We start from the raw sequence: 15015 nt of genomic DNA, 5'->3' as shown, positions 1-15015 counted from the left end.
TCCCATGAATCCAATATAAACACGCTGTATGCATCAATGAAAACTATTTTAGATATTTGCAGCTACAAGAGTAGCAACTGGCTTCGGGGAGATTAAGGTGACAGGGATCACCCCCGAGGTTCCATTAGAAAGTTATCACAGCCTGTAGTACCACATCACATTTGCATATCTTGTTCACACATAAATTCCATTTACATAATATTTGCATGGAATACATTAAGGCATTTTGCACCTCCTCCGCACAATATTAGGTGAGAGACTAGCAGTAGCCACCTTTATTGGAAAGCTTTCGAGATCATCAGCAATCTCAATTTACAGGTACTTAGGCACCATGATGAAAATGTTCATTCACGCAAGAAGCAGCAATACAAGGGCTCCAATTTATGGGTTTCAAGAAGCAATTCCTGACATACTGGGAATGCAGCAGAAATCATATACAGCCTTTCCGTCAGACCAACCAAAATAGGAAGCAGGGTTTAAGCTCTTGAGTTCTCTAGAGACTGGGAAGAAGAAGAAGAAGAAGAAGAAGAAGAAGAAGAAGAAGAAGAAGAAGAAGAAGAAGAAGAAGAAGAAGAAGAAGAAGAAGAAGAAGAAGAAGAAGAAGAAGAAGAAGAAGAAGAAGAAGAAGAAGAAGAAGAAGAAGAAGAAGAAGATAGAAGATATTGGATTTATATCCCGACCTCCACTCCGAAGAGTCTCAGAGCGGCTCACAATCTCCTTTACCTTCCTCCCCCACAACAGACACCCTGTGAGGTGGGTGGGGCTGGAGAGGGCTCTCACAGCAGCTGCCCTTTCAAGGACAACCTCTGCCAGAGCTATGGATGACCCAAGGCCATGCTAGCAGGTGCAAGTGGAGGAGTGGGGAATCAAACCTGGTTCTCCCAGATAAGAGTCCGCACACTTAACCACTACACCAAACTGGCTCTCCAAGAAGAAGAACTGCAGATTTATACCCTGCCCTTCTCTCTGAATCAGAGCGGCTTACAATCTCCTATATCTTCTTCCCCCACAACAGACACTCTGTGAGGTGGGTGGGGCTGAGAGGACTTTCACAGCAGCTGCCCTTTCAAGGACAACTCTACAAGAGCTATGGCTGACCCAAGGCCATTCCAGCAGATGCAAGTGGAGGAGTGGGGAATCAAACCCAGTTCTCCCAGATAAGAGCCCATGCACTTAACCAGTACACCAAACTGGCTCTCCCAAAGAAAAAGAGGAGGAGGAGGAGGGACTGATTATCTGTCCGTGCTTCTGAACTGGAACTCCATTTTTCCATTTTTTTTTTAAATACTGGATCTGTAAAGACTGTTCATATGCAATTTGTAGCAGCTTTCTTTATTTTCGTGGTCCTTTCCTCCCCCAATGTCACCATTGTGTATGTGTGAATTGGTCAAACAATGAACACAAGTATTCTTTGATGTGATCATACCACTCCATCAAGATTCTTTCTGCATAGTGTTCCATTATGTGTGGATAAAATGCACAAAACCAGTATCTCAATGCTACACCAAGATATTTTTTAAAATATTTTATCGATGCTTATGAGAGCATCAGGAACATGATAGGGGGAGATGCAAATTAACTGGAGACTGCAGCATACTGTGCGTGTACCAGTTCTGAAATTAGTTACAGGGGTTTTCTTAAGCCAGAATTCAGAAGTGGTGAAACTCAAGGCCAAGCAAAATTCCAGACTGCTAAAAGAACCAGAGAAATCTGCTAATCACTCGGGAAAATGCACAGTTGCTGCTTTAGACCCCTGAGTCCTGATCAGACCTTCTTGAAAATGCCCCAGATAATTTACAAAAACTACTTTAAAATATAAGGAGTATAAAATATAGATGATAACACTTGAAACTATATTAACATTGTAATCCAAAACAAATTTATCCAAAAGTAAGGCCTGCTAAACAAAGTGGGGTTTACTTCCGAGTAAACGTGCATGGTAAACACTATAAAAGTATATCATAAATGTAACTTACAAAAGACATAACTGATCAACCTGAAAGCTGAGCAATCGTTTTTCCTGTGCCTTCCCCTTCCTCTCATCCCCCTCCATAAACCTTTCTTTTTAAAAACCCTTGTCTTCCTTATAACAGTATAATAAATGCTACCTCTTTCAGAAAGAGTCTGGGTCTGGAAGATTTTAAACTTCCATAGCACAGATCTATAAATGTTTAATTTTTTCATCTCTACCCATAAGAAGGTTGTCCGGAAAATACATTATTGCGGCAGATATCACAGCTCTCTCATTAAGCATGGCTGGCAGTGGGGAATTGGAAAGTGGCCACCACCAACTCCCATTTAGAAAGTTTTACCGGGTTAACTGAAGTCATTTCGCAGCGTATGCCCAGAATTAAGATTCAGGAATCTTTTTCTTCCGGTGGAAGAATTATACTACTTGGACAGTGAAGGAACAAAGCCCAGTGGACATCTCTTGCATGCCAATAAAAAATTAGAGTTCAACAAGGGGCACATTTGTATGCCCAGGTTGAGTCACACGTCAGAGCACACATATGTAAGTCTGGGGTCCTCTTCCTGTGTAACAGTCCAGCGTATAGGGTTGCCAGCTCCAGACTGCGAAATATCTGGAGATTTTGGGGGTGGAGCTTGAGAAGGGCGGAGTTTCAAGAAGGGAGGGACTTCAGTGGGGTATTATGCCATTGGGTCCAAAGCAGCCATAGTCCCCAAGTGAACTGATCTCTGTTGCCTGGAGATCAGTTGCAATCCCAGGAGATTTATAGCCACCACTTGGAGGCTGGAAACCCTACCAGCATAAGTAGCTGATTCGTTTCTCTTCTCACATGTGGGCTGCCTGATTTGATCAGGACTATGATCCGTGTGGAGAGTGGGCTTCAACCTCCCTTCTGCATGATTTGATGGTATGGAACACTCCGGAGGGTCTACTTGCCCTGCTGGGAAATCCATGTGTTCCCAGTGATAACACCCACCAGGATAATTCAGGCCATAAAAACAGGTACTCCGTAACGTGAGAATTGGCTTGCATTTTGCTGACTTTCTCATCAGCAGACTATTCAACACTTGATGCACAGCAAAACATGGAATATGTGAACAGGTCCCTTGAAGAGGAGGAGGAGGAGGAGGAGGAGAAGGAGAAGGAGGAGGAGGAGGAGGAGGAGGAGGAGGAGGAGGAGGAGGAGAAGAAGAAGAAGAAGAAGAAGAAGAAGAAGAAGAAGAAGAAGAAGAAGAAGAAGAAGAAGAAGAAGAAGAAGAAGAAGAAGAAGAAGAAGAAGAAGAAGAAGAAGAAGAAGAAGAAGAAGAAGAAGAAGAATTGATACCCTGATATCCCATCTTTTACTACCCAAAAGCATCTCAGAATGACTTACAATCACCTTCTGGTCCTCTCCTCCTAACAGTCCCCCTGTGAGGCAGGTGGGGCTGAGACAGCTCTTTCCAGAACTGCTGTTGAGAGGAACAGCTCTGAGAGTTATGACTGACCCAAGGTCACTCCAGCTCCAAGGTCAAACCCACTTCTCCCAGATTAGAATCCACACACTTAACCACTATACCAAACTGACACTCAGAGTCACATTGTAGTAGATGAGCCCAGAGAAGCTCAAGGAAAGCAAGCAAGAGGTGACTGGTTCTGAATAAGGCTAACCTGCATGCCTGCACTACTACTATTTCCATTCTAATTCCAGGATTTCAAAATCACCACCCAGACAAACAGAGGTGCATCCCTTAGAAGGAGGCCCTATACAAACAACAGCAATGCAAGACGCATCTTGGAAGTCCTGTACCAACCATGCTCCCAACCTCCTCCATCAGGCTTTTCACATATTTCAAAGAAACTTAATTACACTTGTAAGGCTTGTTCCCCCCACACACACCCTTTTGCATTTGCTGGCATGTTTCACAATCCCTAAAATGGAACATATTGTCAAGGTCTCCCCCATCTGTAGGCACAAACAAACTATGCCAGTTTCTTCTAGATTCTGCACACCCTACTGGAGCACACAGCCAACTGTGTGCAAATATAGCACCCGTAAAGAAGAAAAACAAACCACTAGATACAGAATCCAAAAACAGCTCAGTAAATCACAGACAGAACATCCACGGACTGTGGATTAGGATGGACATCATGTGGGATAACGGCCTAAGGAACAAGTCCATCGGGGCCTGTCACAATGTGGGGGTTTCCCAGAGGGCTCCCTTTCTACTCATAAGGGAGGGAATGGAAGTTGGGTGCGCCTCATCATTCCTTCTCCTCCTCTCTGTTCTGTCCACAACACAGCTTTTCCTCTTCAATAGGGGTGGACTGGGAAGTTAAAGCAGGCCAGCAAGACCTGGTGAGGCTGGCAGTTCCGTAGGGATCCCTCAACTCAGACCTGACCAGCAGCAAGGTCTGAGCAGACCTACCATTTAATTCTCAGCGAGCTACTGCCCTAGTGGCCCACCAAGCAAACCCAAGTTCCAGCAACTCTGTTGATATCTCAGGGACCCCTTAGCTAAGACTCTTCACAGAAAACAATAAAGCAGGGGTGTCAAACATGTGGCACAGGAGCTGCAGATCAAAGCCTCTGTTTTCTCCATGGCTGTGGCTCCTCCCTTGGGGAGGAGGAACAGCTTGCTTTACCAGGTTCTCTCAATCGCATAGCAGAGCTAATGAGCCAAGCCTCTCTTCCTTCTATTAGCTGAGGCTCCTCCCCCTCCTGGTCCCCTGGGGAAGGGAGGAAAGAGCCAGAGCTTCCTTTGCCCAGTTCCCTGGATTGCACGGGAAAGTTACCAAAAAAGCACAGTTAGGACCAACAAGTGCTAATGTTTTAAGCATGCTTTATTTTAAGTTTATTTCAATCCTTAATTGTGTTTGTCTGTGTCCTCTATAAAATTTCTATCTGTGCTACCTGGCATTACATTTTATGACATACATAGCCTGGCCTGACAAGGTCTCATTTATGTCAGATCCGGCCCTCATAATAAGTTTGATCAGGGCTCTTTTTTGTAGGAAAAAGCCAGCAGGAACTCATTTGCATATTAGGCCACACCCCCTGGCATCACCATAGTTTCACACGGGGCTTTTAAAAAGAAAAAGCCCAGCAACACTCATTTGCAAATTAGGCCACACCCCCTGGTGCCAAGCCAACTGGAACTGTGTTCCTGTGCGTTCCTGCTCAAAAAAAAGCCAGGAGTTTGATACCCCTGCAGTGAGGCCTCAAGGGCCACTCAGCACAGTTTGTTCCAGGGCTCTCCTCCCTTCCCGCTGGACTACCTAGCTTGAGACTGTCCACTTTCTCAGTCAGTATTGGCTGATTGGCAGCAGGTCTCTGGTAGGAAAAAAAAAGTCTTTTTGCAACCTAAGATCCTTTAATGGGAGATGCTAGGAATTGAAACTGGGACCTCCAAAATGCAAAGTTTTTGGTAGGCTGATGCCCTATAGGGCTCCTTTGCATTATTATTATTGACCAGGAATGAAGTGAAAAGAGCCCCAGGATAAGCCGAGCAGCGGATCCTGGAGCAATTCTGGCAGCAGATCTCTGAGGTCTCAAGCAGAGAATAGGGCCTGTTTCAGTACCTGTTAAAGGAGATCCTCTTGCTGGAGACATCCAGAATTGTACCAGGGAGCTTCTACATGCAAAGCAGATGGTCTGTGACTGAACCAGAGCACTTCTTCACTAAGACAGGGAGATACAATTGCCTGATACGGAGTTTGGGTTCAGTTATAGACCACCTGCTTTGCATGTAGCCGGCCCCGGTACCTCCAGCTAGAAGATCGATAACAGGTATCAGAAAAGGCCTTTTTCTCTGCTGGAGACTCCAGAGAGCCACTGCTAATCAGAGTGGATCTCAGATAACATGTATGACAAATAGTCTGTCAGTGGAAAACCGCCACCTCCTCAAGCCTTAAGTGCATTTTGGAACTTGTCTGACTCAGCATTTAAACTTGATACCATCAAGCTATTCAGCATAGTATTCAGAATACTACTTTAGTGGTTCCTTAAGAAATGTTACAGGTACAACTAATGTCAATTTATAAAGCAAACTAAGCAAGGACACCCCCCTCCAAAAACAAAAGCTAGAAGAAAAACACATCTCATCCTCTCATCTATAAACTCTGTCCCCCAAAGTTTTCTCTGACTGGAGATCTCTCACATGGATATTTTAGTAACCATGAGAGCAATCCTAAGCAGTTCTACTCAGAAGTAAGTCCCATTTTATTCAATGCAGCTTACTCCCAGGAAAATGCTCCTAGGACTGCAGCCTGTATCTCTGATCCTTCTGTATCCATCTCACATAACACTATCCTAGGCTGTTTCTTCCTCAGGCTTTTTCAGGTCTCTCTCTCTCTCCTCTTAGCTGTCAAAAACTTTCCCTAACTGGCCAAAAGGCCAAAGAATTCTTAAACTTCCACCCAACCAAGCATGTTTGCTGCTTACTAAGCCAGCCCATCACAGGCAAGTGAAGTAATCACCAATCCCTCCAAGTTCAACACTTTCCTCAGGCAACAAAAATGCAGTGTTTCCAAACCCTTGCCTTTTTCCCCACTCTCCTTTCTTTAACAATTTTCCCCCCTCTCTTTTTTCTTTGATTTTTAAAGTCTGCCAGTTGAACCAAATCTTACTTTTTTTTGTCAAAACCAATATTAGAAAAGACCTTCCTCAGTTTGAGATCACACAATCTCACACAAATACACAGAAACACCATGGTTTCCCTCTTTCTAAAACAAGGGGGAGGGACGGTGGCTCAGTGGTAGAGCATCTGCTTGGGAAGCAGAAGGTCCCAGGTTCAATCCCTGGCATCTTCAACTAGAAAGGGTTCAGGCAAATAGGTGTGAAAACCTCAGCTTGAGACCCTGGAGAGCCACTGCCAGTCTGAGTAGACAATACTGACTTTGATGGACTGAGGGTCTGATTCAGTATAAGGCAGCTTGGTAAGAGATGGGTTGATGTCATTATTGTTTTTAAGGATATAAAGATTAAGAACATCCAAATTATGGAAAAGTGTTTCAAGATTAATATTCAAAATATTCTAATAATGATATTACAGGAAATCCATTAAACAAAAATGTATTCAGATTGGGAATTTACACCACCATCATTTTGGACAACAGAAGTTTCTCCCAGTCATGTCAGTTGAAAATTCTGAGGGGGAAAAAGTCTTTTCTGTGGGGTGTTAATTCCCTATTGGAAGAGGTCTTCCAAAGATAATCTCAAAAGGTGTCAGCTAGTGTCTGTCACGGAATGGCCTTGGGTTAGCCATAGCTATAGCAGAGGTTGTACTTGAAAGGGCAGCTGCTGCAAGAGCCCTCTCAGCCCTAACCCACCTCACAGAGTGTTTGTTGTGGGGGGAGAAGATAAAGGCGATTGTAAGCTGCTCTGAGTCTCTGATTCAGAGAGAAGGGCGGGGTATAAATCCACGATTCTTCTTTGAAGTCAGGGCATAGAGACAGGAAATTCCTAGACATCACTTATCCAGAAGTGACATCAAGACACTGCATGATGCCATCTTTCTGTTTCCATCCTTCAAATTATCCCAACAGACCAGCACCACCCAAGAGCTTCCCGCCTGCTGCCCTAACTGACCAAGAAAAGGAAAGTTAAAAGTCAGCATCATCAGCTCCATTGTGTCACTTCCAGAGAAAGCCCAGGCATAGGGTAGCTTTAGGAATCACCAGTTGTGATTCCTGCATGCCTGCCCAGTTGCTGATTTTCATCTAAAAGGATACCAAAGAAACTTGTCCCAAAAGGACTAAGGAAAATGTTGTGTGGTTCATTGCACCAATCTACATTTTGCCCAGATAGGGGTTTTTTTCCCTAAATAAACCATTCCTTGTTAAAGACTGTCTGTTGCTACCACAATAGTTTATAAATTTCCACCCACATACATACAGATGCATCCCCATGTGTGTATTGCTATCAAAATACCAGGATCAAAAGCGTAGTGTCCCTTAAATACATATTTATATTTCCCCCGTATGTTTTATAAACCCCAGCTAGCACGATATTAAATTGTAATAGCCAAGAAGAGGAAATAGGTTTTGAAAGGGACTGAGAGGAACAGCGGAACGCCTCCGTCTTGGGCAAAACGGCTCACTGGGGACTTCTTGTTATGAGTGAAACATTTTGCAGCAGGTCAAACCAGCATCATTTATCAAGCAGCAAGAACCAAACATCATGCTTTGATTAGAAACAGATGCCTGTGCTTCTAAAGCATTACTTCTTTTTTATGAATGGGCCAAAATTCTGCATCCGCAAGATGCAGTCTGAAATGACTTTAGCATTGGATTCTAGCCTGGAGGATACGATGGCTCCAAGTATGTGCGGGAAGTGATGGCGACATCCCTCAATAAAAATAAAAATACAGGCAAGGAGGAGTTAGTGTATCAACAAAACATATTTCCAGCGTCAGGACTTGCACATGAAACTGTTCGAACCAAGAGGACAGTGTGTCTGAGTATGTACAAAGGACATATCCTTCATCACTGGGTAACCCCCACACACATCTGCAAAAAGGCTTCCATAGTTTTTAAGAAATCAAGCTTTTTGCACCGCTTTTCTTCTCCAAGCAAGACCGCACAAGATTTCTATCGCTGCTATGTTTTTTGGAAGACATTGGATGTGCTATTTTTAAAGTACTTACGCTGTCCATAAGCCTCTGTTTAAAAAAAAGCACACAACAGTAAGGCCCAGCAACATGTTGGAGCAGCAAGTTCATAGGACCATGTGTACCATAGCTCTTTAGAAGCCAAGCATGAGAGAAGGATAGGATAGCAACTGCCAGCCCCATGCTAGGCCACTTAATTCAAATGGTCAATGTGAAATTCAGGGGCAGCCTTTTGTCACAAACCCCCACCTCCCTTAGATTTGTCTTGCCAGTCACAGTGGCTTTCTGAATTAAAAAATGCTCTTCCACCAGGCACTTTTGAATTAAAATTTACAACAACGGAAAAAACAGATATTAAACCATCTGGCCCAAAAAGAAGCAGGCACTACTGGGCCCACCTTCAACACTCTACTGTGACCTGGAACTGTTAGATCAAATAGCACCTTCCATTGTTTTATGATATTGTTTTATATGTTTTTATCTATGGCGTGCTTTATATTTGTATGTGACGGCTTCTTAATTCTGGTTTTTATGACCTTTCAATGTGAGCCGGCCTGAGCCTGCTTCGGCAGGGAGGACGGGATATAAGTCCAACAAACAAACAAACAACATTCTGGACTCTCCAGCCAGAATTTTTACCAATGCCACCCTTCCTTTAGATCTTCTCTGAGGTTTTCTGAAGATCCTTCACTTTCTTCCAAAGAATAACACAGTCCTTCTGCATTCACTATTCCATTGAGAAGTTAAAATGTTCACAAACATTCCATAACATCCCAGTCCACAGGCTCAGGCTAACAGGGAAGGAAACACAGGTGACAAGGAACAAGTAGCAAAGCCAGTTGCGAGCCTGTTCTCTCTATATATATGTAGAACTGCACAATGTGGCACTGGCAAACAATCCAACCTACCTTGTTCAGGCATTTGAGACCCCATGGAAGTGACGCTAGTGTTCAAAACATCGTTCACAGCCGTGTCACAGTACAGGCCACGCTGGACATCATGTTCACTGTCTGTCTGGTCGCTCTCTTCATGCCCGCTGTCTTTCAGGCTGTTCCCCTCCAGGTCCTTGAATGTTGAACTGCTGGGTGTAAGAGGGAAAAAAATGACTTACTCCACCAAACCACATCAGAGGAGGTGAAAGTCCCTCTTGGTCCAGAGGGTGTTGGAAGCCTCCAGCGCGATCCCACAGTGTTTCCGTCACCCAAGAGGGGCAATGAGAAGCCATAAGGGGGTCATTTCAGGACAAGAGAGCAGCAGCTACAACCCTTGATCTGAATACTCGTCACATACTAAAGCTAGCAAGAACTGGAGGCAGCCTCAAGGTATGTGAGAGGGGGAGAAAAATACAGATGATTCTTGCTCTTATTCTTGCTAGCAAAAGAAAAAGTCACTGCTTGTGGAACAAAGCGAGAAGAAGGAGAGAGTCTGAGCAAAGCGCAGCCAAAGCTGCACTAAAGGCAAGATGGGCCGGGGAGGGGGGGGGGGGAGAGACACCTTCTGTGCGAGAAGAGTAATCAGAAGAGACAAAGTACAACCGCAACTCAGCCTATTCAGCACAGTGTGACACGTACAACTCTGAACTCCTCCAACGGCGGAGGAACAAAAGTCTCCTATGATTATGAACAATGTAAGGCTGAGTATTACCAGGTTTGCTTAAGCAGAACTCCCAAGCTGGGTTAAGCAAATGTACAGGAAACACCGAGTGATACACAGCAGCTGGGAGAGGTATCCACGTAACTGATGTAATATTTAAGTAACACATGTCCTTTAAGGCTAGCTTTCCCTGGCAGGCAGCTTGAAATGTACATGGTCCTGAAGTACATTTGGAAAGCACACAGCACAGCCAACTTGCTGAAGCTAAGAAAGTCTGGGGATGGGTCAGTACATAGATAGGAGAGCTCCTGAGAACCTCATGTACTCCTTATTGGGTTCTATGAAGGACAATGGTGATTAAGAGTAACAAACAAATGTAGGAGAACTTGAATCCTCAATGGATTTTGAACTAGGGAGCTGAAGGATATCTAGCAGGTGGAGATTCTGTTCAGGGCAACGGTGGGAATTTTTTTTTTTAAGAGATAGCATGGCATCTGACATTAAGTTACTTTCAGTAATAATGTGGACATGACAGACAGTAGCTCTAAGAATCACCAGAAACTCTATGGTAAAACCATAGTGCTTCCAGCAATTCCTAGAGCTACCCTATGTCACATCCTGATTTATATGGGAAGTGGTATAGAGCCACAGTTAGTGGCATCCCCCCCATGTCCCCAGTGGCATCTCACCCCCTAAGTGAGAGAGGGACTAAAACATGGGGGGGAGAAATGTGCACATACAGCCCCCCGATAGGACAAATACTGCCCCCTGAAGCTGTTTCAGGTCAGCTCTACAGCACAGGGCAAGAAGACTGAAGCCTCTTCTCCACCCATGCTACAGTCCCAATCAAAATCAAGCCTCTGCAGTGTTTGAAGAATTAGAAGAAGACGACTGCAGATTTATATCCCACCCTTCTCTCTGAATAAGATACTCAGAGAGGCTTACAATCTCCTATATCTTCTCCCCCCACAACAGACACCCTGTGAGGTAGGTGGGGCTGAGAGGGCTCTCACAGCAGCTGCCCTTTCAAGTACAACTCCTGCAATAGCTATTTCTAATCCAAGACCATTCCAGCAGCTGTATGTGGAGGAGTGGGGAATCAAACCCAGTTCTCCCAGATAAGAGTCAGCACATTTAACCACTACACCAAACTAGTTCCCAGCAGCTGCCAAGTGACTGTGGGCAACAAGAGCTGGGTCAGGAGAACTACAACCCAAATGGCTGAAAAACGTACTATCTAGTTTGGTCCTCAAGGAGGCAACCAGAAAAAGAGTCAGAGGGTAGTCTCTTTTTTTCATTTTTTTTTTGCATATCTTGCTCACAGGTGGGAGCAATCACGTGATCTGCCCATGTTGCCTGCCTTTACCTTGTCCCTCCTCTGCCAATCTCACCCCACAAAGGCCCATGTCTGATGGCCCATGAGGTCAACCAAACCAGTCCTAAAATAGTTTTTTGCTTTTCTTCACTACTGCATATGGCACCAGCTGTATGTGATAGCTTCCAGAGCTCCAGGTCTGCATGCCGTGACTCATTATGGTGTCAAAAGGCCAAAATGCCATTGCAACAGCAGCTAAATGAGATAAATAACAGCCCTGTGAGTGAAAGCTAGGGGGTGGATTGGCTTATTGGACTAGACTTTGGTTCAAATTCCCACTCTGCCATGGAAACTTGCAGGGTGAACTTCAGCCAGTCACACGGTCTCATCCTAACCTACCTCACAGGACTGCGAGCACAAAACTGAAGAGAAGAGAACAATGTTCACCTCTTTAGGAAAACAAAGTTTTAGTCCAGTTGCACCTTGCAGACCAACAAAATTTTATTCATGGTATCAACTTTTCTGTGCAAGCACACTTCTTCAGATACATATCCGAAGAAGTGTGCTTGCACACAAAATCTTATACCTTGAATGTTTTTTGGTATTTTTGTATTTATATGCGCATGTATGCATGTGTGAGTATGTGTGTCTGCACCTGGAAGTCATGGCGGCCTCTGATGACTGACCCCTAATGGGGGCCTTGAGGATATTCAGGGAGGTGGCTGAATAATGCCTGAATAATTCCGGAATAATGCCTGAATAATGGCTGAATAATTCCAACTCCTGGTATTCCAAGAACGTCTCCGATCCAAGTACTTGCCAGGGTCAGCCCTGCTTAGCTTCCGAGATCTGATGAGATTGGGATTGCCTGGGCTATCCAGGTCAGGACTACCTTGAATAAAATTCTGTTGGTCTTAATGTTAGCATTGGACTCAAACTTTGTTCTGCTACTTCAGACCAATATGGCTATCCACCTGAATCTCTCTTTAGGAAAGTCAGACATTAACCCTCAAATGAACCCACATCTTTCCCAGACAAAAGTTTGCAACAAATATAGAGCAGTAGACAAGGTGTCACATTAAGGTGCTGGTAAAGGAGGTCTCAAACCAGACTTCCCATCAGTCCAGCCTTACTGTCTGTTCCACCAATGTTCTATTTCCATCACAAAACTTGCAGACCGAGATTGTGCTTCCAGAACAATGATGTGGTATTAGTTCCTCCACCTGACTTCATGTCTTATGACCAAGCCTTATACACTAACCTCTAAGACTACTTCTCAGCCTGAATAGTTGGTCTTCCCGGAGAAGACCATTCCCAACTGAGCAGCTGTCACCATCCCCTTTGCTGCTGCTTCTTGGATGCTCTATCTCCTACTTGACCTGAACTGTCCTGCCTCTCTCTGATCCTTCAGTTACTATTCTCGGATGTGTCTCTCCCTCCCACTTTGTATTAGGCTGCTCAACATCTACTCTCAGTCAACTGCCAGTCAGCTACCTGCAGAGCCCAGTCACAAGAGCTTGTACAGGATATAGCTCCTAAGGACTCCTACAAAGGCCAAAGCTCAAGGATACTTGCTGATCTCTGCTGGGAAGGAAATCACTACTGTGGCTGTCAGTTGGGGGACATCCAAAGATTTCTAATGGCAAGTCTGACTTCTCCAGTCTAATAATATAATAATAATAATAATAATAATAAATTTTATTTGTATCCCGCCCTCCCCACCGAGGCGGCTCAGGGCGGCTAACAACATCTATACATGTACAACAAGGTAATAGATAAGACTTAGTTAACAGTAAAAACATCTAAACATTATAAAAACCCATTAATAATTTAAAAAATTTAAAATTCACAGTTTGAGTTAAATTAATCTGGCAGCATAATAATATTCTGACGCTGGTGCCTGCCAGTTTAAGTATCTAGAGCTTCTGGATCACAAAGCACAGGTCTTGCAAGGTGAAAAGTCAGTTTGCAGATCAGCAACTCCTGAGAATAAAGTAGCCCCAAAAGCACCAATGTGTATGTTCTGTCCCTTCTATAGAGCACCTCACTGGATCAAGACCTTAAGAAAAGTCAGGTGTTCTCATTTCCTCAAAACCTGAAACTGATACCTGTTTACACCAGACATAATCTGGTGCAAATGATTGAGTGAAAGCATTCCGTCTGGAGATCTGGCCTAAAACCACAAAATCAGCCGATTTTGTGTTGAAACCAATCAGGCCATGGGAATGGCTCATGCTTCAAAGGTTCAGAGAATTGTGTATGTCCACCCATATGCAAAGCCCTTTCCAGGTCTCCATGGAAACAAACTGGACCACCTACCATGGCATCTTCTGCAGAACCAGGAGGTGGGGGGGCGGGAAAGAGTGAATGGGGAGGAAGAAGAGCTTGGAGAGGGCCGCAGCAAATGCACTCCAATTGGTACATCTTCCTGCCTGGCCTTTTCAATAAAGACATCCCTGCAGAAGCCCTTTAAAACCAAGACTTAACCAGCATGCCTGCACAGCAGAGAGCAGGGGAAAAATTGATTCAGAAAGACCAAACGAATTAATTAAAAAGCAAGGTTTTAAGATTCACACCACAAACTTAAAGCAGCAATCACGCTTCCCCAAAAGCGACGTTTTGCTGGATTAAAAACACACCGGAGAATTAATGGCTGACATTTTAATTCTCTGATGACTACATCATGTTCACAACATTCATTAGGGTAAGTCTGCAGCTGTGCCCTTTTTGTTGCAGTTCTTCCCTTCCCCCCCCCCTTAGGTTTATCCCTCGACAGCTCAAGGATGCTCTTGGCACATTCTGAACACGTGAAGCTTTCCCATCAAACCATTTGTCCCTCTACCCCGTAATGGTCCACTTTGACTGCAGCTCTCCAGGTTCTCTGACAGAGATCTTTTCTAGCTTTGCCACCCAAGATCCTTTAACTATGGCAGCCTCAGACTGGATTTTAGACCTTCTGCAAGAAGCCATGAGCACCACCATTAATCTTGGAGCTTTCAAGGAGAGCTGTTGTTATTCTTTGGGATGGGCTTAGATAGGCCTCAGATTCAGCAGGAGCTCACAGGAGCGCAGCTCCTGAACCTTTCTGAGGGTTTCCCCTCTTCCTCCCCACATATCTTGTCCATGGAATAGTAGGTACAGCTGCATAACAATCCCTGGATTAGAAGAGCAAGCAGCTAGCCAGCCACCAGGAGCTTTACCATGTCCCCAGCAGCCCTCATTAACCCCTGGAGAAGCCCACACCATCCTTTCTCCACTTCTTATGTGATTTTGGGTAGCAGGTGGCTTGCTAACCTTTTGGCTGGGGGGGCGGCCCAGAAGAGCCCTAGGTGAACGAGACCTGCTTGGGCTGGCTGGATCTCTAGCCAGCCCAAGCAGGCCTCACTCACCTGGGGCTCTCCTTTCTTGCATCAGGTTGCTTTTTGCTGGTGGGGGTGGCATATGCCAATGAGTTATGATAATAAGCTCCGCCACCTGTTTTTCTACAAAACGATCCCTGGGCTTAGACATTGTTTACATGCTATATTTGTTTACAGACTGCCCTGTACCAC

At 44.6% G+C, this 15015-nt stretch overlaps 1 protein-coding gene across 2 annotated transcripts in view; it reads right to left on the bottom strand.

Moving 5' to 3' along the window:
- The window catches only part of PCDH19 (protocadherin 19), a 174655-nt gene that overhangs the window by 48306 nt on the left and 111334 nt on the right, over positions 1 to 15015 (bottom strand). Inside the window, exon 4 of one of the 2 annotated variants that reach the window (XM_060249830.1) lies at positions 9465 to 9637. In XM_060249830.1, coding sequence (XP_060105813.1) covers positions 9465 to 9637 — 173 coding nt within the window. The remainder of the gene's footprint in view (positions 1 to 9464; positions 9638 to 15015) is intronic. The other variant, XM_060249831.1, reaches the window with a different exon arrangement.

The sequence above is a fragment of the Heteronotia binoei genome, chromosome 11 (genome assembly GCF_032191835.1).
Source record: "Heteronotia binoei isolate CCM8104 ecotype False Entrance Well chromosome 11, APGP_CSIRO_Hbin_v1, whole genome shotgun sequence".
Taxonomy (NCBI): domain Eukaryota; kingdom Metazoa; phylum Chordata; class Lepidosauria; order Squamata; family Gekkonidae; genus Heteronotia; species Heteronotia binoei.
Note: the sequence above shows the minus strand (reverse complement) of the source record. Positions and strands in the feature narration are given on the sequence as shown.